The sequence below is a fragment of the Excalfactoria chinensis genome, chromosome 5, assembly GCF_039878825.1.
Source record: "Excalfactoria chinensis isolate bCotChi1 chromosome 5, bCotChi1.hap2, whole genome shotgun sequence".
NCBI classification, from domain to species: Eukaryota; Metazoa; Chordata; class Aves; order Galliformes; family Phasianidae; genus Excalfactoria; species Excalfactoria chinensis.
Genome location: NC_092829.1, coordinates 10,543,145 through 10,571,053, shown reverse-complemented (window position 1 = coordinate 10,571,053; position 27,909 = coordinate 10,543,145). Strand labels below are relative to the sequence as shown.

The 27,909-nt window shown below is 38.8% G+C and overlaps 1 protein-coding gene across 17 annotated transcripts in view; it reads right to left on the bottom strand.

Moving 5' to 3' along the window:
- BEGAIN (brain enriched guanylate kinase associated) overlaps positions 1 to 27,909 on the bottom strand; it is a 143,496-nt gene that overhangs the window by 77,910 nt on the left and 37,677 nt on the right. For 10 of the 17 annotated variants that reach the window (XM_072338061.1, XM_072338062.1, XM_072338068.1 and 7 more), the window contains one exon: positions 23,408 to 23,436. In XM_072338061.1, the coding sequence (XP_072194162.1) occupies positions 23,408 to 23,436 (29 nt within the window). Of the gene's footprint in view, positions 1 to 23,407; positions 23,546 to 23,794; positions 23,918 to 24,059; positions 24,146 to 27,909 lie in introns of those variants that run through there. The other 7 variants (XM_072338065.1, XM_072338070.1, XM_072338069.1 and 4 more) reach the window with 6 other exon arrangements.

Sequence of the window (27,909 nt, the reverse complement as noted above, 5' to 3'; positions counted from 1 at the left end):
TCTATAAATATGTTTGGTTTTTTTTTTTGTGATGGTTGGCAGCATTTTTTTGGTACACATCTCAACACTTTTCTATTCATTTGGACACCACGAAGTAAAGTGAATACTAAAAGTGGAATGAGAAAAGTGGAATACAAAGAAAATGCAGTTACTGGATTTATTGAGCCCACTTGATAGCACTGAAATATTTTTTGCTTATTTTTATAGCCATTCATCCTGTTCAGGTTTTGTAGTATATGGCAAGTACCACATAAGTGAATAAAGAAGCAAATCTTTCTTGTGAGTTAATGGAAATGACATACTCTAAAATTAACTTGTCTACTGTGGCACAGAAATACATATACCGAACAACTGGTCCCCTTCTCTGGAAACTGAACTTAATTATAAATGAAATATGACAGCTCTTAGTTAAAATTGGTCGGTCCCACTGATTCAGAAGGTGTAAACACAAGAGTATCCTAACTAAAGACAAACAAGGAGCAGGAAGTTGAATCACCACCAGTGCTGGGGAGGTAGCACAAGTGACAAAGCATACTGGGGTACATTCCCATCAATGCACACAGCCAGGTATGTGATTGTTTTGCTCTGAAGGCAGCAATGAGTTTTAGGAGGGTTCTGCTAGTCTGCCTTGACCTGCAGGTTAGTCAGTGCAGATAGGCTATGGGGACTGAGCTCTACCCCAGTATTTGTTGAGTTCTACTGAATCATGCATCAGAGATACCACTGGCATTAGGAGGATGAAGAAAGAGGGGTCTGATATAGCTCATCAGAAGGTAATTAGCAGTATACAGAGTGTGCTTCTCCAGATGATCTGTGATAGAGAAGATTCAGAGGAATTTTCAGTCAGAGAGGCTGGACTGGGACAGAAAGGTTAAAGAATATTTGTAGCAACATGGAAACAGAAGAGCACACCTGCTCCTCTCTTCGTTAGTTTTCTAGGCAGTTGAACCTCCTCACACATTACAGCTGAGATGTTTGTTGTCTAGGGCAGCCATAGACTCCAGCTGAAGCTCATTTTCCCTCTGCACCATGGGAAACCAGCAGCTGAATGAACTCCGTTTATCACTCCCCCCCTCCAAAAGAAGAAATCTATTTCCCTATAGTGTCTGCCTGAGCCAGTAATATCTAAAATCAAAGTTCTCTACAGATAAACTTCTTCAGGTTGAATTTTCTACTCATGGGATTAACTTTGTTGAACCTACAGCGATTGTACTAGGTAAGCTTTTGACTAATACTATTTCATGCTACTTTAAAAATAAGGATTTTGTTATGGCCTGGGGTATTTTTTCTCATCCTGTTTGTTTAGTATTACTATGAGTACTTGGACAAATACGAGCTTGAAATATTTTAACTCTCTGCACTCCTGGAAAAACAGAGTGAGGCATTATTTGTGTGAAACACTCTATTATGCTACTTTAAAGAAAAAGTTTTGGTTAAATGTGGGTGTTTAAGAGTAAGGGTATGTGTAGAATTGTGGATAAAAGCTGCGTTGTTGGATGAAAAATATTTTCTTTTGGTAAATGACAACCACGAAGGCTTTGATCAAGTAACATGCTTTGGACCATTTGTTTCATTTGATGTGCCTTTTCCTACCCGTTATTGGATCTCTTTTTGTGTTACATGGCAAGAAATCCTTCTGTTTAATAAGAGAGGTGGAGTAGCAGTGTTTTTTTGTTGTAGCCCTGAAGCACTTTGTGTATATGCAAATGCTAAATAAGCAAACTGGAGCAATTTGTATATGTGTTGTGGTGAATTGTTTGTAAATATTTATCGAGGCAAACCACCACTGGTGCTTTGGCCAGTGGATGAGTACATTGCTGCTATAAAATGAATTTTGCATGGTGTGTTTCCTTTTTTTTTTTCTTTTTCCCAAATGAAGATGTGTTTCATAATCACTAGCTAGCAGGTTATAGGTGTTTTTGTATTATAATATGGAAAGTTGTTTTTTTTTCTTGTAATTCAGGAGGCAGATGTGATATCACAGGTAGTATTTGCAGAACACAAGAGAGATGTTTCGCTTTTCTAGTTTTCAGTATTTTGGTGAATGTAAAGCTGTGGAATATAGAACCATTGTAAAGAAGGCAGATTTCAGGTTTCTAAACTACAGGCATCTTCTGACTCATTGTTTTGCATGGATGAGGCATAGCAACAAAATTGTGATGGACAGTCAGTATTAAATTGCATGGGTTCTGCTGCCAGTCATAAAGGTTAATGGCTTATTCCTCTCATTTCCTTCCTTCCTACTGTTCAGTGGTAAAGAAAGATCTTGCTTGAAGAAGTATTGGATCTCCCTTCTAATGTATAATGTGAATAGGCTATGGACTATATATAGTTTATCTATGTCTATAATAGATTCTCTGCCTTGCCATATCTTATATATATCATTTTCTCATCATTCAGTGTATCAAGTAGTCTTAAAATCCGAAAAAATGAATTCTGAACAGAAAATGAGGTACAAAGTAATACTTAAATAAGTTTTCCCAAATTTTACAGTAATAAAAGATTGAAATAAGTATCTGGGCCCCAAGAACTCGTTCCATGCTATCATATTACATAATCCATTTAATCGACTGATCAGGATTTTTCCTAAAATGAATTTAATTTTAGTCTTTAGTCCTGCAATCATAACCATAAAAGTAGGGCTAAACATATGCCTTCCCAGTTCATGCTTGCTTCTTTTTCTGCCTGAGCTGTACCTTAGTTTCAAGAGTTTCTTTGCTTCTGTTCATCTGTAATTTCCTATCTACTTACAGATAGAAAGACAGAGGAGGGTGAGAGAAGGCAACCAGAAAAACAGAATGGGAACAAACGAGACCTAATAAGAAATCTCCAGGCATTGTAGGTCTTTAAAATCTTTGGAGTCTTATCTGTTCTTTGTTCTAATGTTAGTAGTATTGGATTAAGTCAGCTTTATCTACTGATTCATGAGATTTGGTTCCAGGAATGGTAGAAGTCCAGCTGAGGAAACTGTAAGATCACTCTTAACACCTAGTAGTGGTTGGAGGTGACTAAGCACATCTGGATTATTTTGGGGGAGGTCTGTCCAGGAGATATGTGAGATGAAAAGCACATTTGCTCTATTACTACCCTGAAGACTGATCTCTTCACTTTGAACTCTGGACGTTTGTTTTTACTCTCAAGCAGGTCTGTTATTTCAATAATTTCAATAATTATGTTAGTAGCTTTTAACATTTTGGTTGCCAGCACCCTTCTTGTGCTTTACAAGTGAAATGATGTCATGTTTGCTTCCTGCTCCCAAGTACAGACTGCTTTCATTTCTGCAGTAACAAGACAATTAGGTTTTTAAGTGCATCTCCTAGTGAGGATGAGGGAACTAAGCCAAAGAGACTTGAAGTCCAGTGCCAGAGTCTGGCAGGAGATAGGCTCTTTTTAGTTGCCTGTGTGCTGTTGGTGTGCCCTTTTCCCCAGGTATCTGTGGCTTTGCTATACTTTGCAGGTGGACCCTTGAGACTGGCAGAAAATAAATAAATAAATCAGAAATCATTCCCCTTAAACAGAAATGAATTCCTCAAACAACAAGGCTGTGTGCTGCCCTCAGAATCAACCCTCCCTTGGTTTAAAGCATGGCAAAGCATGATGGTCTTCTCTCTGTTATTAATAATGGCAGTGCCTTAGCAGTGCTAACAAAAGTGATGGAAAATACTTCTGAAACGAAGAATGTCAAAGCTCAGTTCCAAGCAAAAAAAAAAAAAAAAAAACAAAAAAAAAACCCAACAAAACAAACAAACAAAAAAAAGCCAACAACAATTTTATACAGCTACAAGCCAGGCTTCAATTAATTTTTTCCCTAGCTTTAAGCTGTAGCTAATCTATGCACTTGCAGCATGCCTATTACAGCAACATTTAGACAATTTCAGATTTGATGCTTAGAAGTGTTTAATATTTATTTAACTAATTGGAGAAAATACAAGCTATCCACTTCCACAAATGAAAGGGCAGAAATTAATCGAGGAGTAACTATGTTTTGAAGTGCTGGATCAACCAAGTCAAAATGGAGTTTTGCACTAAGATTAATTATGCTCTCTGCTTCCTGTTGAGTAATTATATTCAATAAAAATCATTCCATGCAATTCAGTACAAGCTACCATTTCAGTGAGTATTTAATGATAGGTAATAGACTGAGATGTATAAAATAAATCAGGGTGTACAAGTAACTTCTACAAGCCTGTTCCACTTGCTGACTGCAATGGGGTTTGTTTGTTGTAAATGTGAGGCCAAGCTTTCTTGGGGGGGGGGGAAGGTATGAAGACAGTGCAGCACTTTACTGACAGCTGGAAAAATCTTTCTCCCTGGGAAATGGCTCTCAAATGGAAGTGACCACATCCTGGGGAAACAAATGTTCCAAGGATGGAGGGTTTGCTGGAAATGGGCTGGGAGAGATGGTGGCATCAAGGAAGAGGTGGAGCATGCTCACGAGCAAGGGGAACTGAGTGGCCCTTGTTTTGAGTAAGAAAATATATTCTGTTATCATGGATAAATGTTGACCTGTAATCCATCTAGTTGTTCTAAGCACTTTCTTTCCTTAAGTGCAGTTGTCCATTTGCATTTTTTGTCTAGTGAACTGATAATCTCAAGAAGAGTTTAGAAATATTTAGAACATCTTTATGAATCTTAACACCAGATAAGACTGGCTAAGGAAAACAATCAGTACATGCATTCCCCCTTCTCAACTTGGTTTCACATGGTGCTTGAGGAGATTTTTCTAACGCTTCTGATAACGTTCCATCATTTAATTGTCCTAGATATGAACGTTCTCTTTGGATCAGCAAATCCCTTGTGAGATCCCCTGCTGTGAGAGGATGTTACCCAAAGTATTCATCAGACCTTCCTACTCACTCTTGCTCTAAACAACTGGGGAGGGAGAAAACTGGCCATAAGTTGTTTGCTTTCCTCACAAATCATCTATGGTGCTCCTCACTCAACACCATGGTAACTGAAGTGCTGGAAGTTCTGCAAAAGTATACCCTTACAGTGGTCCATCGCGTTCAATATGTTTGATTTTTGTTAAGCAACCCATATTCTGATATTTTCCAGAAAGAAAACTTTTTTCACAGGTGTTCTGATATTTACTTATCAGGTTCATACACCAGCTCTTAGCTTCATTCTTATACAAAAGCCTAACGCTGGTATGTGCAGAGATACGGAATAGTCACCTACCTGGTCTAGCACAAATATAGTGAGTATATCTAAGTATTAAAAATGCATGTTCTTCTATGCCCACAACTTAAACTCAGTAAAGCAGAAAAGGGAGTTTGCAACAGATATTTCCTGATAGAAGCACTGTTTCTTTTTGGCAAACACTTTTCTTTGAATGAAATACCATGTTTTTGCAAATAGCTCTTTGAGCTTGAAGTTTGTCAGAAACCATTCAGCTAGATTACATCTTTTGGAGACAGGACAGGAGTGAGAAGGAAGTAAATATTTATGTCCTTAAATATAATCATGCTTTCTTAAAACAAGTAATCTACGTACATCTCAGTTCATACAGATGTTGCTTTCAAACTCTGACAATGCCAAAGAGTGTTCCACTTTACAAAGTGATGGTAGGAACCACAGAATAAATTAGACTGGGAGGTGGCTCTGGTTATCATGAAATCCAACATCTTGTTCAAAGCAGATAGTGACAGATAAGGATGCCTAGAGGCTTGTTCAGTAATATTTTGAGTATATACATGGACAGAGGTTTCAGAACCTCCCTAGGCAATCTGCATCACCCTTCTCTTCCCTATGATCTGGTTTCAGGCAATTTTCAAATGTGGTGGAACTAAATCAGACTGAAATACTTGCAAAGAAAAATGCTCTGTAATAATATATTTGCTTACGAATAAATAAAAAATAAAAAGTTCCCACAAAAATTAATGATCCTATGATATAAGTTTTCACTCATGCTGTCCCTAACAAGTAAAGGGAGGACAGGATGACAGTGAAACACAGGACGTGTTACAGAATGGCAGACTGCAGGACTCCTTTGCAATTTCTAGTGGAAAGATTTGTTAAACTTCAAAACTTGTTTTTTCTTGATAGCTAGATGTGCCCACCTAATGATTCACTGAGAAGGCCTAGCCTTTTAGAACATCTTACATGGCTTTTAGCTTGTCTTGTTTATTTTTTTTCTTTTCCTTTGTCAATCTGGTTAGTTTCTGCCAGGCTTGAAGCTTCTTTCATCCACTGAGGGTTGAATGGCTGATTTTCAGTCATGGGATTCCATACACGTTGTTTCATTTTGTGACAGAAGTACAGCTGCTGGGATACAGCAGCACAAGCAATGATGAGGGCACCACTGGAAAGGGAACTGAAAAGAAATCCCTACCTACTTGTCTTTTTAGTGCCTTGCAGTGAATGTTGCTGATTCATGGTGGAAGGCTGGCTGCTTCCATTTTTTAGGTTAGTGGAAAATTTCTTCATAGCTTTCAAAATAAATACATTGGCAAGGAGAAAGTACATAGAACCACTGAATTGCCAAGGTTGCAAAAGACCTCAAAGATCATCCAGTCCGACCATCTACCACCATTTCCCCACTAAATTAACTCCCTTAGTACAACATCTAAATGTTTCTTGAACATTTCAAGGGACGGTGACTCAGTCATCTCCCTGGACAACCCATTCCAGTGCTTGACCACTCTTTTGGAGTGGGAATTTTTTCCTGATATCTGACCTGAGTTTCCCTTGGTGCACTTTCAGGCTGCTCCCTCTAGTCCTAGTTACTAGTCACATAGGAGCAGAGGCTGACTCCCACCTCACCACAGCCTCCTTTCAGATAATTGTAGAGAGTGATAAGGTGACCCCTGAGCATCCTTTTCTCCAAACTGAACAATTCCAGTTCCCTCAGGCACTCCTTGTAAGACCTGCACTTCACACCCAGCAGTAAAACCTTGACTTATGCTGTTACAGAACTGACATAGCTATGGTTTCAGGAATGGTCAAGACAACAGTATTTCTCCCAGCTGTGTGCTTTTTAGCTAACTCTCATCTCAGCGCAGCTGCAGCATATACTCATTCTCATTCCAATCTTGTCTCCTTCAATATTTTTTAATTGGATGCATGACACCTTCTCAGCTAAAGCAAAATGCCACAAGCAAGCAAGGTGCTCAGTTCTGAGGAAAATCAGCCTGATCCTTCAACCCCACATAGCTAGACTGTGGTGTTTTTTCTATTTGTTTTGGTTTTCTATTATTTCTTTTTGTTTCTTTTGTAAGTGAAAAAAAAAAAAAAGTCTTTCTGGCTTAGAATTATTTTTAGGAAGAACTTATTTTAAAAGTATATTTTTGACTCCAGTGGTAACTAGAAATGGAAACCAATGTAAGTGTATGCACACATTTATCATGAGCCTCAGATCAATGCTAAATAGGTGCAGTATTAGGACTGTTTCCTTCACAGAAACAACAAGAAGCTTTAGGGGAAGGTGTGCATGTAATAAATCTGAAAAGGAAGAAAAAGGACCAGGAGTGCAGATTTCCTATTGCTGACCTCCAGATCTGGTATGCCTGTGGGCTGCCTGATAACTATGAGCTTGGAATTGTCCTCCATCAGCTCTTTGATCCTGGGCTAGGGGAGCTGCAGTTGCTGAGCTTATTCATGTAAGTGCTGAATGTTTTGTTTCAAATTACATGCTTAAAATGTCCATTTGTTCCCACTTGAATATGCTCCATTCAAACTTGCCAAGATTTGTGTTCTAAAATGGGAACTGATGTCCCATTCTTTACAATCACTATATTATCACTCAAATATTCTTGCTACCCAGCTGGAGAGTCTTTTGAACAATCATAGTACCTAAATATGGGAATTCCATATCGAGAATGCAGTATATAATGTAGAAATTAAAGTTCAAACAATACTCCTGAGAATGAGGATGAAAGATACAGAGATCAAAAAAAGTCAAAGTAAAACACAAGGTTTCTTTCTGAATCACAGAAAACAACGTAATACCATATTGATCTAATAAAAATATATTAGCTTTTAATGACGTAGCACAAAATAGCAAATATTAACTCATTACGCAATGACTGCCCTGCACATCTGAGTTTTCATCTGGTATAGAACTAATCGATAAACTCCAGGGTCCCACCTTCACCTGCTCTGTTTGAGTTATCTTACTGCTGCGTGGAGATGCCTGACAGTTCTCTCTATGCTTAATTCATGCTGTCCTTTAAATTAGGGAAAGTGATTTGTCATCTCCTTTTTTTTTTTAGTTGGGTCTGAGTCTCAAAAATGTTATAGGTTAGATACATACAGTCATTCTGACCTTGAATCCCCTCTGTTTGCAGCATCTATTTGCATTTCTGTGCTTTTCAGTCAATTTCTAAAACTTGTGAATTTCCAAGGGTTTTCTTTAAAATATGCTTCCATTCTGTGTGCAAAGTTTCTTTTTTCCTAAACAGCCCCCTTGGTTTCCTTAACCTTTGCCATTCTGATCTGCAAGGATTTGAGATGTTGCACTCTACAGCATTAACAAACATCTGTTGCTGCGCACCTCCTGCCTGAGTACAGCACACCTCACTGTCATGTACTGGGCAAGAGAAATGTCCTAGATTTTCCTTCATTGCGGGAATCTCTTTCTCTTCATTACATCCCTCTAAATTTCTCCTTTAGTGGTTGGTACCAAAAGAAAAGGATCCGAAATTCTTTGATTGATATCTTTTTTTCTTTTGATTTCTTTGGCTGCGTAGCTTCTGTCACTGATACTTTGCTTCTGAATGTAATGGATAAGCTTGCAAGCAATCAATCTTCTTTAACTACAACTTCTTTTAGAGTATTAATGACTGAAAAGTTACATTTTCATTTAATGTGAATTTGTTCAGCCCTTAGACAATGAGTGGTTCTAATATTCTGACATCACTGAAGCTATTAGAGGAATAGATCAAAAGAAAATTCCCCTGGTGTTGCCTGTACAGGATGGAAAGTTTTAAGGCCCAGGCCCTAATGCTGTGACGCTACAAATCAACAATTGCTATAAGCTGAGAAGAACATAGAAATTGTACTTGGAATTTGCTTCTCTATACCAAACTACTCAGAGGAGGGGCTGGAGTTGAATCTGGAGTCCTGTTAATTGCCTTTATCTTGTGCCATTTCATACTCTTTAGTGCTGATTAAAAAAAATTTAATCAGTAGGAAAATATCAGAATAAATTGATGACACTACCTCTAGAAACTGCAATAACTGTTTTGGTCTGAATGTGGTCATGTTTGCTCATGCTGCTAGATGTAGCTCTTTTTTAAAACTATTGGTAATGCTTTGCTAGCAAGAACATATACAGTGATGCTTATTCAGTGCCCAAGAATGGTATTAAAAGCCTTTGCCTGTGTATTAAGTAGCACTGATTTTTTTTTTTTGGTGAGATTTATTTGTACTCAGAGCCACAATATGGACTAATCTGGATCCTTCCCTGTAATAGGTCCATGTTACCATGCTGTTGAGAACAGCAGTGGTGAGGAGAGTTTCTGTCACAAATCCTCTTTGAAATCTTGTGTCAGGCAGTGAAGAAGTGAGCAGTGCCATGAGAGATTCGATTTGGCTGAAGGATGTTTCACTTCGGAGCTTGATGCTACTTGATCACCCCCCCCCCCCCCCCCCATTTATGTCTAATGTTTTGTGTGCTGGCCCAGTGTTGTTTTTTGTTTTGTATGGATATTTAAGTACTTCATTGATCATCAACATGCCTTGTTATGCAGGTGAGTGATGTCCCTACCTATACTGTACAGATAACACTGTACAGCTGATAGGGCTCCAGAATAATCCCCATGGATCAGTGCTGGGTCCGTTCTTATTCAGCATCTTCATCAACGACCTTGATGAGGGGATAGTGGCCACCCTCAGCAAGCTTGCTGCTGATACGAATTTGGGAGGACTGGCTGACATGCCTGAAGGCTGTGCTGCCATTCAGCGAGATCTGGACAGCCTGGAGAGCTGGGCAGTAAGAAATCGGATGAGGTTTAACAAAAGCAAGTGTAGAGTCTTGCATCTAGGGAGAAATAATTGCAAGCACCAGTACAGGTTGGGGGATGACCTGCTGGAGAGGAGCTCTGCTGAGAGGGACCTAGGTGTCCCAGTGGACAACAGGTTGGCCATGAGTCAGCAGCGTGCCCTCATGGCCAAAAAGGCCAATGGTATTCTGGAGTGTATTAAAAAGAGCATGGCCAGCAGATCAAGGGAGGTGATCCTCCCCCTCTACTCTGGACCCTTCCAACCCCTATGATTCTGTGATAGTCACTAGCAGTTTGACCTTCCTGCCTGATTTCTACTTATAAATCTAATAATAAATAATAATGTGTAGAAAAGTCAATAGAGAAATAATACAGCACACTTCTTTTAGTGCTGCAAAATAGGCCATGAAAAGTATTTCATTAATTTACTGTAGTAAGTGCTCTCAGCAGCTTCTGTGTTTCAGCTGTTTGGTGCTCCAGCATGAAGATAATTAGCTTGGTAATTAGTTATATTGTTATTTAATAGTCCCTAGACAATGTTCTGTTTTTTGAAGGAAAAGGCCTTTCTTTCTATCCCTCTGTTCCCTGCTTTTTTGTGTGTGTGGTTGTTTTTTTTTTTTTTTTTTTTTTTTAAGAAATAAATAATAATAGTCTAAGATTTTTTTCCCTTTGCCAATTATTTTTATCTTCCTTGTGTACTACTTTCTCTAAAAAGGGTCCCAGTTACCAAAGGACAGCTTCTGCCCCAGCCTACAATGCAGCTGCTATACCATAGAACTGTCCTTTAAATGCTAGATTTTTTTCTTTTTGACCCTTTTAGGGAAACTGGCAAAGTGAGAAGATTGGTGAAACAGGCTGTGATTGAAAAGAACGGTCTCATGAGTTTGAAAATAAATTTTGTTAAACTTCATGAGTGTAGGCGGGAAGTTTTCATCTGTTCCTGGAGTTATGATGATGAGAAACAACAGTTTGAGGGTACAAATTAGGATGAGGAAGGATGAACTACTTCCTGGGATGACTTGATATTTGGTAAATAGGATATTAATCTCCTGACAGTTGCTGGGGTGGGAAATGCACTTAGCTGACAGTCTGCAGATCTAAGCCACCAGTTGGGGAGGAGGAGGGGTGGTCCTCTTCTCCGGATGGAGGACCAGGAGGATCCCTCCAGAAGGTGAAGGGGAGGCAAATGCTGTGGAAAAGGCGTAAGGCCGGAGAGAGGTGTGGGGGCGAAAAACTGAAAACTTTTATACTTGTGTAGGTGGTCATGACCTCAATAAAAAGAATCTTCTCCTAGTGTCACCCTCAAGCTGGAAGTCACTCTTAGCCCCATTTAAAAGGAACAGACTGTCATCTATTTCTTTCTTTCTTTTTTTTTTTTTTTTTTTCTTTCTTTCTGTTTCCCACTACTTCCTTTGTGGTACTATTCCTCACACAGTTAGCAGGAAATAGCTTGCTTGCATACACTTCTTATAATAGTTTAGCTTCTAGTTTAATACATCCAGATTTCATATTTCCTGGGTAGTGGCCTTGTTGCAGTCATCCTTTCTAAGAGCTCCAGTTTTAAGGAGACAGGCTTTTCTCAGCAAGATTGTGACTGTAACAAAGATGGACTTTTTTTTTTTTTTTCCCCCTTAATTTACTTAGTGACTCAAACTCCACAAAGTATCATTCCTACTTCTCACCAGCTGGTGGTCCATATGTCACTGTATCTTTACTCTTGTAAATACAAGTTTGAAGTCATGATTGCAGATCAGATTTTTGGTGGTTAATACGAAAGTATGGTAAAATGTCAAATGATGCAGAAAGAGTAAAGGAAAACTTGGAAGGTGAAGGGAAAAGCAGCAGTCTGAATTTATAAAACTTTACTTCCAAGGTGCTCCCAGAGGTTTGCAGACATCAGTGGATTTCTGCAAGTCTGGGGTCAGCGCAGGACCTGACCCTGTAGGTCTGGGATCCACAGCATCTTGAGATAAGCATCTATGGCTTCCAGCTCTTTTGTGTTGTCTACCAACATGTTTAAGCTCTAAATTAGGAATAAAAAAATACAGTTTGGCATGTTGCCTTGTGAAGGATTGCCAGTTTCCTGCTGAAACTCTTCATTACTCTAGAAAGGATGGTAAGTGTTCCCCTGGGGAGATGAAAGTTTTGTGATTTATGTGGAGGTTTTTTTTGTTTGTTTGTTTTTTTTTGTTTGTTTGTTTTTGTTTTCCAAAATAAATCAAAGTCCTTGGAACATTGACAGTGCTCCAGAGAGAATCCTAATGTCTGTGGCTGTTACACGTGTCCACAGAACAAGAATGTCAGACCCTTCAACACTTTACATCTTACTCCATGTTTTCAACACAATAGTGGCAGTGCCACCGCCACCAGAATATCAGCAGATGAACAACTCTGACCTGTTATATTTCCTTTTTCCATTACATAATTGCCCTTAATTCCAGCAAGCAGGGCACAACTCTGCAAGCCAATGCCCTAATTTCTAACGCTGAAAAAATAGTCAGGGTAAGAATAGAAAATGCAGCTAATAGCTTTGTGTGAAAGAACTGCCACTTGTAAAGGGATAGTGGCTTTTGTTGATTTATTTATTTTCCTGATTCTGCTCTTAATGTTTTGTGGAAATTGTAGTTAACTAGTATACAGTTTAATGGCTCATAATAAAAATGCAAGAAAACAACTTCTGGTTGAATTTGGAAGGCATTAAAAAGTTTCAGAAATCTGCAGAGTGAGTCCTTGCTGCAGGTGTGTGCCAATGGTTGTTCCAATTCATGCAGACTTCTATCAGGCAGCATCCTAGAGATGAATGACAGGAGTATCATGTGAACTCTTTGTTCTTTGTGTTAATGCGAAAAATGTACAGATAACACAGCTTTTTGATGAGAGAATATGTTCCTTTCATGAGTTTCTTTCAATAACCTCTCTGCAAAACTAGTTTTCAGCTACTGTGTGGTCTGTGCAAACCAATAACATAATGTAACTAATCTGTGCATAATGAGGTAGATAACACTCAAAAAGGAGTTGCAGTTCTGGGAAAAACTGAAGTCCTCCAAGGATGCAGTAATGGATTCATCCAGTTACTTAGAATTCAGCAAGCAACCATCTCCTCCGTGTCTATATATAAAGATGCTTTCCCAAAGTTGTGTATATAGAGATGATGAATAAGGAGATGGGATACTCTACAAATCCATGCAGGCAATTTAAACAGAACTGTCAACTCTGTATGCCATGATAATTAGTAGTTCAGTGCTGTAGAAACCTTAAAATGAAAATCCTGGTAAACTTCGTATTTACTGTGCAATAGAAATTGGAGAGCTCTTCAGGGGATGGAGATGAGAATGCAAAGCAACAGCAAGGTGTCAGGAGAGCAACCGAATCTGCATGGTATTACAAGTAAAGCATTAATTAGAATTTTACTGTTGGAAGTATAACTAGAATCTTCCATATTCCTTTAATTCAAGTAACATGCAGCAGTTGTTACTTGTTTGCTACATGTTCCTAGATTATAATGAGTGCTGTTCTGAAAATAATGTCTCTTATTTTAAGGTGCCACAATGCCACAGGTGGGTATTGGCAGTGGAGGTTAAACCTTCCTGCCAATATCCTATTACGTTTTTTCACTGTGCAACAGATAGCAGCAGAGGGGCAGTCTGACAAAATGATGCCTGACATAGAAGAGAGTATGAAGCAGAAGTTTGTCACTGAATTCTTCCATGTGGAAAAAATTACACCCACTGATGTTCTTTAGTGTTTGCTAAATATTTATGGATACCAAACAGTGGATGTAGCATAGTGAGGTGGTGAATGGTGCATTTCAACAATGCACATCATGTTTTTCATTGACATGAAAAACAAGCCATGTTCTGATTGACCACAAGACTGTTACCTGTAGGATTTTGTACATTGCTGGTGAAGATGTAATGCTAATGGTAGTGACTGCATTAAAAAAAGTGTGTTTGTAGCTGCGAATCTGCTCTATCAAGAAGTTTTATTGTGCTATTTATTGTAGTTTCCATAGAAATAAATAGGTACTACTTTCAGAGTGAACAACGTGAGTTGGATCATATGAAGGCTATCACTCAGTAAGAAAATGTCTTTAGACTAGAATAGTTGTCTTCAAAGCAAAACATATCAGGAAAAAAGCATCTGTGTTAGTACTGTTTCTCTCAAATATTTCCAATGGTACCATGGAATTAACAGGACATCTGAAAGTTTATTTGTTTTTATTTTCCTCTTAATCTAGATGATATTCTGTCCTGGTTTGTAAAGGAAAACTACAGGCACTTAGCATGTGAATCTAATCAGTTCTTGTAACTGAATCTACTGAGGCTGTGTCAAATCATAAAGTGTAAGACAACTAATGGAAAGCAAGTTCAAGACTAGTGTTGCTGTAAAAATCTGCATCAGCAACTTTGTCAAGGTGGAAAAAAAAAAAAAAAAAAGTCAGCTGTTTTCCAGAAAACTCAGATCATATGCAATAGATAAGACAGTTTTCTTTCTTGAAGTGACATCTGTTAGCAGGCTACCTGCTTAGTGCTAAAATTGCATAGACTTTTAATTTCCCAGGAAAAAAAAAAAAGACTTCTCACAAGTTTTAGGCTCTAGTTTTCTCTTGCAGGTTGTGGAAGGGATAGGAAAGGGGGGATCACTTTGTTACCAAACTGTATAGGTCAGCTAAATTTGGCCCAAAGAAACTCATGCCATTCTTTTCTATCTATGACTCATTTCCTTCCTTTCCTACCCATATGCTCTGTTGCCAGAGCTACCTCTTCAGTTATACAAAGGGCTAATTAACTTTTCTCTTGAAAACTACAAGGATGTTGATTTTGGCCATTCCTTCACATGGAACTGGGGAGGACTGTGAGCCTCCTAAAATAGCCAGAAATTTCCTGTGGTTGGCTTCTCCAGTAGGGAAAGCTTAATGGTGCACAGTTGAGATGAGAGAGAAACTGACTGCACCTTGTAAATCAATAAAACAGGATCTGATTTATTTATTTATTTATTTATTTATTTATTTATTTTCCCACCATTCTTGACTGGGATGATTATATTCTTCTTCATGTTACGTTATACTTAACTATCTTAAATATACCTACTTAAATACCATTGCTGCTCTGGCTTTCTCCACTCTACTTGTGTTGCTTTAGACTACTTTTCAGGATGTCTCTTATCCATTCGGAGTATCTGACTCTTATTTGATCTTTCAGTCTTTAATTGTCTGTCTTGAACCAACATGAAGCTGAGAGTCAAAACTAAGTATACAGTTTATTCTGAATTCAAATATAACTGTTCTATTGCTACAGATTGCATGACTGCAACCTAAAAGCTATGTTTCTTTACAGAAAACAGCACTTTCAGCACCATAAAAAACAGGACTCTGTCTGTAAATATACTTTGTTACTAGCTCCCTGTTGAGGAGCTAAGAATAGTGGTCTAGACTGCAGAACATATATTTCAGCACTCATGGATCTGTCTTAAAACTTGGAATGTATTTGGTACAATTGACCTGCACTGTTCCCGATTAACTTCTTGGTAACACTATTTCCTCGTTGCAGGATAGAGATAGGATTCATACCAAGAGAAAAGGACAGGTGATACTGCAAATACAAATTTAGTTAAATATATGAGCGTAAAGACATTTGTCATGCATTTGCTGCTGCATAAATGTCATTTCAGGCACCTGCATCTGTGGAACTTGGCAGTAAGACCAATTGTACAGCCATGTAGACAGTTTCTTTTTCTATTTGTAGACTAGTCTCTACAGGCAGACCATTGAAATTCATGTCACTTTATGCAGTACCTTGGCTAAGCCAAAGTCTTGGAGTAAATGGCACTTCTTTTAAAGAAATGCACAGAAAGGGAGCCTGCTGTTTGCTTATCTCTTCAAATTGCTTACTGTAAGAATGAGCTGTAGGGAGATGGCTGAGGGGAAAAAAAAATAAGTTGCCATTCACTGCTGGAAATTTTGATATAGCTCTTAGAAGACCTTAATAATAGAGCAGCTCCTTAAACTGATCTCCCTGTCTAAATGGTAGTTACAGCTAACAGAACACATAACACAAGAGCATCTCTTTGACTTGATTTGGATGGACGCTTCAGTCTTTTGCCTTGATATAGATGGGAAACAGTCTTGCTGAAGAGAGTGACTCTTTGGAGACAAGAAAGCCTCTTGTGAATGTGTGGGTGTTTGTATCACAATGAAGAGTTCAATGAGGGGCTCAGTAACTTCCAGAAAAAGTTTGAATCTCCTCTTTTCTTCTTGGGGATAGTCCTTCTTCTCTGCTTCCTCTTTCTTTTAAAAATATGTGAAATTGACACAAGTCAAAACTTGCATTTTGCTCCACTTAGCCTAAATGTAATTTGTGTATGATGTCCTAAATCAGCTACTGCAGTGTTCCCCTGTTCCTCTGTACTACTCTGTAATGCATTTTGCATTCCTAGATGCAAGTCTGCTGTGTGAGTTGTGTGTATATTCTCTTGCAAGTTTGAGTTTTGCAGATATGGTGATGGTTGGGCAAATTCAGGAAGTAAGCTGTGCTCCTCAGTGCTTTGTGAATGCATGTAGGATAAAAATGATGCTCTGAGAGACAATATACACATATATTTTTTTTCTGACTCTGTATATAAACATTAACAAAGTGAACTAATGAGCAGAGAGTGTGCATTTTTCAGTGAGGTAGATTTTGTTCATAGAAGAGTTGAAGGTTTGCACAAATAGTAGGATGGTCACACATGAGAGAATCTAGCCCTTGCCTACAGCCACTAATGATCCATCTACCCCACTTGAGAGTTCTATACATAGTACAACCCTCTTATTCGTTAATTCCTAAAAGTACATCTACTGCTAACTGTTCGTGTTTAAGCACGTAATTCTAGCTAAGATCATCACCAAGACAATTCAGACCCCTAGGTTTTCACTTTAATGTGATAAGCTCAGTATTTTTCATGTACTTCAGATAACATTCTTTAAAAATCAAAATTGAGTTATATCTGCTTATAGAGTTTTTATCTGAATGTATTTGTAAATCACGTGTGTGTAAATGAAGAATTGATTCGTAAATTAAATTGCCTGAGCCATGTCAGCAGCAACAGCAGTTGTAAAAGCCTGTAGAGATGGCTCCTTCCTCGCAACAGCAAGCATTCATATTGTACTTGATTTCACCACACTCAGATGTGGTTCACTAACTATGCTTCTCTTGAAAACTTTTTGGTTTTCAGCTTGGAAGTCTTTATGCTCTTCATCTTGTAAGATTGTTTTGTTACTGCTGCAGTCATTGTCTCTGCTAGCTGTGTAAGTTCCTGCTCTCGTTATTTAGCACAGTTCTCTAGTAGCTTTGGTCCGAGTGCTTACATAAACTGAAGTCTAGTTGCTATTAGCAATAAAGAGAATGTGGAGAGCATCCAATTTTCCCACCTTTGATTTTTCTGACAATCAAGGATTATTGAATTTTTGAGAAAATGTGCTCTGGAAGCTCTAATACCTGTGTCACAAAATTTGAACTAATCACGAACACTATAATAAATAGACTTTTTTCATAAATATTGTCAAAGTATCCTATCCTTTTTTTTATTTTCCTGAGTACTCATAGTGTTGCTCAGTGCTGCACTTTGCTTTACAAGAAAGGGGTAGGCAGAGCATTATTTGTAAGCCTGGTATCACCTAGGTCCAGCCTCTCTCCCATGACTCACTTCAGCTCCCAGTTTGATGGCATGGCTCATCTCCTCCTACCTACTTCCTCAGTCTCTTCTGATGTTTGCTCAGCTCCCACTTGTCCCTGCAGGCCACTTTCCTCTGCTGTACCTGGTTTCCTTCAGTTTGATTCTATTCTGTTCTCTTTTCCTGTCATGTTTCTTGTTTGCTGGACACTTCCACTCTACTGATTATTTACCTAGAGCTAATAGATGTCACGCAACACTTGTTACAGCATGTAACTGGAGCTTGTTCCTTCCATTCAAAAAGTCCTGCCTTTCTGATTCTTTTTCTAAGGAACAGATAAAGGTTTAGGGCATGGGGCTGTAGGGCAACGGAAACTACACTGAGTTAAAGCTGTTCTGGTTTGACTGACTAGCACATATAACAACAGCTGTGAAAATGGATTAGACTCATATATAAACTGCACAAGCATATTGTGCCCATGACAGTATTAATAAAGCTCCTAGAACTGGTGGCTCTGCACTCCAGCTGATCCCAGCTCCAACGTTATGGTTTCTTGAGTATCCATTGCTCCTACTGCTGTGGTTGGCAGTCACCAAACTTAAAGATCAATTGTAGTCTCTGAGGGAGAGAGATGTGCAGTTCAGCTGTGCTGCAGTTATTGTCTTGGATGGCAGGGTGAGCAAAGCAGATATGCTGCAAACAACCCTGCAGGGCTGTTACTGCTTTTGGGTCTGCTTGGGAGATGGAAGTAGCTTGCTGAGCAGAGAAAAATGAAAAACAACTTCACCTGTTTGACTGGAATTAGTCAGTTCTCTTCCTATGTTTTTCCTTCTGTGTTTTGAAATGGATCCAACGTTCAGTGAGCTATATGACTATTCTACCACAACCTCTAATGACCCCAAACTCACAGTCTTTTAATGCCAGCATTTCCCTATGCTCTATTTCTTCTGAGCTTTCCCTGTGCCATCTCTTTGCTTGCATCCTCAGCTGGGGTTCCAAGCCCCAGCATGGGCCAGAGCCCACAGACACTGATGAGCAGATGCTGGAGCTGCTGTTTGCACAGTTTTACTGTTGTCTTGTAGGATCGTGACTCTGTGCAGGCAGCGGCTCTCAGCAGAGCAGCTCTGGATGCAAAGGCAAGATCTAGCATAAACCAAAGTGTATTAGTTTCTTGAAATAAATAATTTCCCTTCCTTGTGTTTAAGTAACTGTGGTAAAATTAACAGAGATACAGGCTGAGAGAAGGGAGGACAAGGTGGGAATTGCAGGAAATTGCAATGTGTTCATTAGCATATGAAGAGGGCTTTATTTATACCAAGTGGCAGCATGATCCAGTGGGCATCAAAGGAGGTATTCACTTACTCAACTACCACAGAAACTTTTCCCTATGGCTGCACGTGCCTTTGATGTTCCTTTTAAAGAGTGATTTTTTTATTTTTGTTTTTCCCTTTCTTACTGCAAATGAACTGCAAATGACTTGAGAAAAGTCTTAAGTCTGAAAATTCAAGAGACTTGGATTGAGCTCCTGACTTACTACCAACTGTGTGTGTGAAACAGATCACTCTCACATGCTCTGATATAAGTGCCACTGATAGTGCTGGTGAAGTAGTCCTCAGCTGGAAGATAAGGCAGCTACATTGTGGTCTGGGAAGCAGAAAGTTCATATTCTTGTAGGCATTAACTACAGCAGTCTAACAGTTTGTGGTGGTGATGTGTACCTTCAAATGGACAGTTCAGAATATTGTGAATCTTGAAAAATTAGACTTAACGTAACTGATTTATAGAGCTTCCTGTTTGTCATTTAAATTTTAGGAACATCTTCATAAAAAGAAAAAGCTTTTATTGAATGATATCTACAACCTTAACTGGTATCACCTATGGATTGCAAGAAACACTGTGAATCTGATCAAAAATGGTGTATGAGAATGTCAGGAAGTCTCTTACATCAAACTTCACAACCTTTCACTTGAAAGGCTGAATGTACTTCCAGCAGGATTAAATGGAAGCAAAGATTACTGAGCGAGTTTGTACTGGAACTGTGGTGGAACTGGCAGGCATCTTCCTTTTGTATGGCTTATGTCTAGCCATGCCAGGGATTAAATCTGACTCAAAGGAGTAGTTTCCTGAGTATTTATAATTTAGTGAGCCAGCCACCACTGGCTGCCTTCAAGACTCAGGGCTTGGAAGGCATCTGCTTCCCTTGGGGAGATGCACACAAAACAGCACAGCGGTAGCGCTGAGTTGAAATAAGTTAGTATAGGTATGTTTGAAATGTGCTTGAACTAAAATTTATAGTCCTTATTTGAAAACGCAATAAAGAACCATACCTACAAAACTGTTTGTCAGAGACTGTAGTCATAATTAATGTTTAAAATGACCACTTAACCATACACAGCTGAAATACAGTGCATATCTTCAAGGGGTTTGTGATTAGCAGTTAGCCTTACTTCCTACATAATATATTGGTAAATTGAAGTGCATTAAACATTATGTAATGCTAAGAACCACTCAGTGTGAACACTTCATTGTAATTACTCATCTTTCTGGTCTAGATTTCAATACAAAAACGCATGTTTCCGATGTCATTCTCATATCAGGCTAGATATTGATAACCGCCCACTTCTGCTTCCTACTGTTCCGTTTACCTGTCATGCTGTTGTATTCAGCCACCTGGCTGAAAAAGACAGGACACGACGTTGCAAGCTGCAGTGATCCCTTGGCCTACAAGGGGGATCACCACTGTTTAGTGTGAAATGAATTTCATCCTTCCAACCAGATTTTGTGTGGAGGAATGTAATGCTGAAGTGTGTGTCTTAACTTACAGCACCACTCTTGTGCTGCCCTGGCTCAGCAAATTCACTCTTGGTGATCATTAGATCAGTTTTGCAGCCTTCTGTGTCTGTCTCTGACTCTCACGGGACTGGCCACCACCAGTCCTTGGACTGTCCCAGATGCACTGGGCAGGAAAAAGAGTATGGCTCACCTGACAACGCAGATCTGCCTTCGTAACACATCTGAGCCTACAGGCTCTCAAGGGTTGCAAGCATGGAGCAGCTCCTTTTAGAAGTTCTGCACCTATTCTTTATGTTTAAAAGGCTTCCTTTTCTCAAAGTGTGCTGTGGACTGTAAACCCAGATTTTTCTAACCCTGTGAATTTTCACCCTGCGTGATTCCTGTGGATATAGTTTCGGGTGTTTGTTTTGTTTTGCTTTTTATCTTTTTGTTGCCTCCAAGTTCCTATTCTGGACCCTTTTCCTTCTCCCTCCTTCCACATGTACCTTCTGCACACCTGGTTTGTGTCTGGCTGCTGCAGGATGGCATAACTTCAGCTGGCTGCAAAGAGTAGGGAAAGGGCTAGGCCTAGTAGGACATCTTCAAGTACTTTGTGTCAGGTTTTCTTCCTGCACTGTTATGCTGGTTTCTACATCTTACCTATAACAAACAAATGGAAAAAAACGCTACCACCTCTTTCCTCCTGGTCTGTCCTCTTCCTCACTGTAATTCTTTTCCTTCTCTGATTTCAGACTCTCTCTTCATGGCTTCTCTAAGGCCACTGTGCTAAAAAGATGAACTGGTCTGCCTTAGTCTGGGTGTCAGGCTTGGAGGAGAAGCTTAGGAAAAAATGAATTCTCTCAGACCTGTGAGTTCAGCAGGCATTTAAAATAATGACTCCAGATTTTGTTTCCATTGCCCTGTTAATTTGCACCCGGGACAATAACTGTAGACAGGAGAATAGCAAAGTTTGGACTGGAACAGCACAACTTCTGCAGACAGAGAATCACGGAAAAACCTGATCCATAAAGATCAGTGACTCTAACTCATGGTTCCACACAGGACCACCCAGAAATCAGATCGTATGTACAAGAGCAGGTCATGATGTAGCTTCCCATCTCATCTTGTTGCTATTGGGCAGCAACTTGGATGATAAGGACCAACCGCAATTGGAAGCAATTTTTACATACAAGAAGTCCAAGCAGAAAACTTCATTAACAAGCTGCTGACACAGACTGACCCTTCTCTTGTTTGAGTTTAGCTATTAAATCCCACCTCCTTCAGTGGAGGGGTTAGAGATTTTCATCTGTACAAGTGCTCAGGAAGTACTGAGGAAAGGATTGCTGCATGTCTGACAGATATAAAACCAGGGTGCTAGGAAGATGGAGTTTTATGACTATTTGCTCTTCTCATAGAAAACTCTCTCCTTTTCGTTACATTCCTGAACTTATTCTCCTGGGCTCTGCTGCCTGTTTTTTGCAAATGTCACAAGAGCAGAAACCAAAGCATGCTCAGAGAAGTATTAGCATGTGTTTATGCATGCATGCTTATCAAGGGAACATATATCTACATGTTTTCTGGCATCTGCTAACAGGGTAATTCATGACATGAATGTGCGTATACAGTCTGAGATGCTATTTAGAATTTTTAGTAAATGCAGAACCACATACTGAGGTGTTTTCTCAGTACTTACTCAGGAAAAAGAAAAACAAAAAAAAAAGCAACTCATAACTGTAAAATATAGTTCCAATTTACATGCAAAACCACAATATGTTGCACAGGATTTTTCCTTTCAGTTCAGAAGTTACTCTTTCAGTGACAAGAAAAAGTACAAAAATGTACAGCTGAAGTACGTATTGACATTAGAGACTTTCAGTTGTGCATCTTCAAGTCCACTGTGAGAGATAACATCCTTGTTCTTCACCAAAGAGAAACAGAATTTTGTTTCCAGCCCAGAATTCATTAACAATCTGTTTTTTGTTCTTTGGTTTTTTTGTTTGTTTGTTTGTTTTTGTTTTTCATGATAGCCACTTTATATTTGAGTTATTTCCAGAATTCTAAAACTTTTCTGTGTTTCCAAAAAATCAGGGTAGTCGTTTCGAACTCAAGGGATCTAAAAAGTTGCGCTTGGACCATAGTTGCCACTAGCCAAACTGAGTCACTGAGCTTGGGGAAGGAATTTAGACTTGTCCAATAAAACCAGATGAGACCAGGGCTAGTGTTTTGAGTTATCAAAATGAGCTTCATGACATATTTGAGCATACAATAAAAAGCTCAACTTTTTACTTTATTTTGATAATAGTATAATTTTGATAATACTTGATGATTTAATCAATAGACAGAACTTGATTTGAAATTATTTTTAAAGGGGCTAGAATGCTTTCTTTCTTTCTTTTCTTTTCTTTTTTTTTCTTTCTTAATAGCATACACAAAAGCAATATCCCCCAAAGCAGACTTGCTTTCGGACATGAGATGGAAAACTTGTATTTATAAAAGCCATCTCTTTTTGCTTTAAGCAGTGAGATGTGCTGAGAAACTGGTACAGTATGACAACATTTTAAACACAGAGGAGATGAGATTTGTCTGTCTGGTGTACAATATAAAACAAAAATCGAACACCAATCTTACAACATTATACTGAAACAAACCACAGTAATTAGATGCTTTGAAGTCAAGCCTATATTTTCTTCAGCTTTTTCATGAATTATTGATCCACTTTCCTCATTAAATGGAATGGTAAGCTCTTGCAGTAAATGGACAAGTGACTACAACATTTATATAATCGTATATCCTCTGCATCTGGCAATAAAACATGTTTGTGTATAAAACACCCCTTCTGAATTGACATGTCTGCAAAACAGATTTACTACTATAACCACATTCCTTTTCTTTTGTCTCCTAAAACACAGCTTTACATAGTCATGCAATCCAGTATTTTATTCCGGTCATATTAAGCAACATATTTTCAAAGAGCCTGTATTGTCTTTTGTTCAGCAGAACATTTCTTGTCTATAATGAGATGTAAATAAACTGTCTCACTTACCTTATTTTCTCCATCTCTGCCGCAGAGGCCTACAAGAAATCAAATAATAGGAGCAAGTGAATGAAAGGAAACATTCACTCTGCAGATTTATGCATAGTTAAGCTTTCCAAATGGTTTTCGACAAGTGCCTACAAAGCGACGGTAAGCAAACCCCACATCTGCATTAGCCGAAAATAACACTGAGAGATTAACTCAGGAATAATGCAGCACGCTGCAGGAGTACTGTGTATACCCACGAGCCATGGGCAACAGAATGACTCAGTTGTAGCACTGAGGCAGAAAATGGTGAGAGAGAGGAAGAAAAAAAAAGAAAGAAAGAAAGCAGCAGCAAGTAACAGGTTACTGTGCCTCCTGGATTTCAGATGAAAAGTTGAAATGCAGTGCTACCCTCTGCGCAGTGGGCATGGCAGCAGTGCTCGGCTGGCTGGGAAATTAAAGTGACTTCATCACATGTGAATTTGGATTTGGAGTTCAATTCGCTGTGTTTCACGGTGCCTGACAGATGGAGTGGACGCAGGCTGGCATCCTTCGTGGGAGTTTCGAATAGTCAAATTACTTTCCTCAAGTAATACGCTATCTTGACAATTAGCATCTCAATGCATGCAGGCTTTTTGTTAACCCCTTCACTGCTACTCATTTGCAACTCCAGTACCTGCCCAGTTCCCTCTGCTTGCTGTGTAAGCTGAGCTCCCATTAACCCTTTGGCAGCTTCACGGCACTTCTATAGCCTTGACTCTTTACATCCTGGTGGAGCAGAAGGTGGTAATTTCATTAATTTGCCTTGTTTCTTTTTACCATAGAGATGTTGTGAATCCTACTTATCTGTAGCAGAGAGACTCATTAATCTCTGCCAGTACTTATATAAAAAGCAGACTCCTATTAACCCCTTGGATCTTTTTTTCATCATTATCTTCTGCAGGTCCTTAATAGCTGTTTCCATTTCATCTAATCATTCCACTGGCACAGAATCTCATCAATTCTCCTGGTCCCATTTTATTGAATTTAGGGATGAACACTTGGAGCAACTCTGCAAGCTTTAGAGCCAGATAAATCCCAGCATCTCAGAAACTCTTATTTATACTAAAGGCATTGCCCATTAATCATGAACACTTTAAACCCTGTTGATTAATGACTGACGATCATATTTGAGTATGAAATAAATTAAAGATTAAAAATAGGGAAACTCTAATCATTTATCCAGCAGGAAATTTGTCAAACTGCCTAATAAAACGTACCAAATGACAAATTGTTGGTTCCTCATCATATCATGTCACTCTTTCCACCCCACTTCCAGCCCTCCCCCCCTCCCCTCTCCCCCCTCATTTACTTTTGATTTGTCTGTTAGTTAAGTTGTCAGTCAGGACAATGTTTGCATGATAATTTCTGATGATATGTATTAAAGATGGTAGGAATTCACTGGAATTTGGTATTCAAGAAGCCAGTTTCAGGAAAACCCCTCCTCAGTTTCCCAGGAGAGGATGTGATCCGTGTTATGTTCTCACTGCTTGCCTACTGGGAGCGTTTGGCTGCAAATTGTAAATTCTGGATTTAAAGATTAAAAATCTAACGTAGGGACCTCTAATTACTTTCTCTAACTTCTGTATGTCCACTGAATTCATAAGTATTCTAGAGTGTGTAGGAAACGGTTTAAACATTATTGACTGGAAATTGAACCTTGTGGGCTTTTCCTGAGCATAGGAAGCTACTGGCAGCCCCATGGGGCTTACGGCTTTGGTTTTCCTCAAGTGTATTAAAAAAAATAAATTGCCATGATCATTGTGTTCCTGTCATTCTGAAGCTAGGGGTATCTTTCACTGAAGCTAACTTGCTGTTGCTTTGTCTTCAACTGCAGGAGCCACCAGTGAGGATTGGGTACTTATTAGTGCTTTTGTTATGGCAGCAAGATAAGGGGAAGTTGTCTTAGCCTTGATTTTGCCTAATGCTTTAAACATTGCTATACTGGTGGTGTTAGGGTGAAGGTTGTTGGGAATGATTTAAGTGCAGGATGGAGAAGAGAATTTGTAGGCTTTTTGTTTTTTCTTTTTTTTGTTTTTTTTTTGCCATACTGTTGACCTCATCTATGAATGCAGGTGAGTCATTGGCTGCCAATCCCAACAGGAAATTAGTAGGAGAAAAGAAGCACAGAAAAAGCTTACACCAAAACAAACTAGAAAACTACATCAAGTTGCAGTTTAATCAGTCTTATTATTATTATCATCATTACTGTTATTATATCTCTTCTATTTTCTTTCCTCACCGTAAAATTTGCTTTCTTTGTGTATGAGGAGGCCAATTATCCTTTGGACCCCTGGGAATGCTGTCCTCTGCCTTCTTTGACTGTGTGGGCAGATTGTAGAGTGATCCATGTCTTTTTGACTGATGAGAGGAGCAGTGGCTTCAGCTCAGCCCTCCTCAAGGAGGACTCCCTGACCTAGGTCAGAGCCTTTCCAGGCCATAGTACTGAGATGCTGTCTCTCTTCTTTTAATGGGGTCCTACTTTCAGTAAATAAAAGTGGATGAGAGGACTAGGTATCAGGTGTTTTTAAGGTGGATAACCTAGCTTACATGCTAATGAGTCAAACATGTAGAAATGTTTGCTGATGAAAACAAAGATAAGAGCATCCATGTAGCATTCATATGAAGCAGTTTGTCTCGGATAACTGTTCCTTTGGAAGATCTTTTTTACCCTTTTCTTCTTTCTGACTTCTTTTCTTTTTCTTCTTGTTTCCTAGCCACTACTACGGTCTGTGAAATCTTAGAATCTGTATCATTTTTAGACAGTTCCCTATGAAGGCTCCTATCTGGAATGTCCAAACAAACTGATTTTAAAATATATTCTAAATGGCTCTGAATCGCCCAGTTGTAGGCCATCCTATGGAATTTATTTCAATTACAAAGAAATACTGTAGTTCATTTTGATATGAGGATGTCCTTTATAATATATTATGTGTATATATTATGTCCAGGTTGGATGGGGCCCTGGGCAACCTGATCTAGTAAATGTGGAAGTTTGGTGGCCCTGCCAGGCAGGGGGGTTGGAACTTCATGATCCTTGAGGTCCCTTCCAGCCCAGGTCATTCTGTGATTCTATGTGTGAACAGCTGCTTGCTTGTGGGTTGGTCTACTGTAAGTGCTTCATGATGTCTGAACTGATCTACTGATCTCTGTGATTGCAGCCTTGTGTGATTTTTTTAATAACATTTTTAATTAAAATATGTAATTACCTTTAATTATAGAAGTGTCAGATGTAATTTAAATACTTTTTTTTTTTTTTTTTTTTTTAACAATATTAAGGCAGCATGTCTAAAGTATTTTAAGTGTCTAAAAATAACAAGTTTTCTTTTAAAGAGAATCATCGACCCTGGTAATTTCATGCCCTATATTGCTATATACAGTCTTTTACATAAAATATACAGACTGAATTGAAGATTTTCCTTTCCATGGAAGCGTTTGGTACAGTTACTTTACTTAGGAGAACTGCCAGGCAATGCCTAATAGAGATAGCAGAAAAATCTCTGCTTTCCAAGTATCTGAAGAGTGCAAATATGAAACAGGGTGACCTTTTTTTTTCTGATAACTGTAAGCATCTGAATGTGCATTTTGGAATAGGTATGCCAAGGCCAAGTTTTTGTGACTGTAAGTTTTTGCTTTACTTTCTTATAATTATTCTGAATGGCTATTTGTTAGTCTTCATTATTCTTCAAGAATAAAATCACTCGCCCAGCTGAAAGCAAGGATGCTGTTAATAGAAACTCCAGGATGTATTACTGTTGTTTTGTGTTTTTCTTTTTTTTTTTCATTTAGTATGATTACTGCCTTTCAGTCAGCATGGCAAACTCAATTGTTTTCAAGTCAGTAGAGCAAACAAAAACCACTGTGATTTTCTCTCTCTCTCTCTCTTTTTTTTTTTAATCTCCCTGTGTTTAATTACAGAGTTAAGCAATAACAAGACAATGGCGGAATATTTTCAGTCATTTTCGTACATAATTTATGCCTGGTGATTGAATTCACGTGGTGACAGCATTGGCAAAATATTGCTTTTCTTCCTTTATTAGCGTTTTCTGAAGGATAAGAAATCACAGTTCAAAGAAATCAGAGATTCATATCTCTCACCTATGTAATGAAATTTCCTTTCTGTAATGTCTTGAGGTCAATTTTTACAGATACTGGTGTATATATGAAAGAGGAAGTGAAACCTCTTCATTTTTGTTTATGTGTTGGAACAAGGTACTTCATTTTAGAAGAGCAAACAAGGCTCTGAGTTTAGTGGACTTTGAGTTAGTGTGTTGTCTAGCTGTAAGCCAGTGTATAAGACAAGAAAGGGCAACAGGAAGTTCCTGCCTCTAGTTTAGTCTGACTGTTGTTATTCTGGCTTAGTAAGTATCGTGTGAGGTACTTTTATTTTTGGTGGTGTGGATAGCTGTAAATGAGAGCTCATCCATAGATAAGGGCTTCTGAATTCCTTGTACACTTGTAAGCTGCCACATTTTCAACTACAGTAG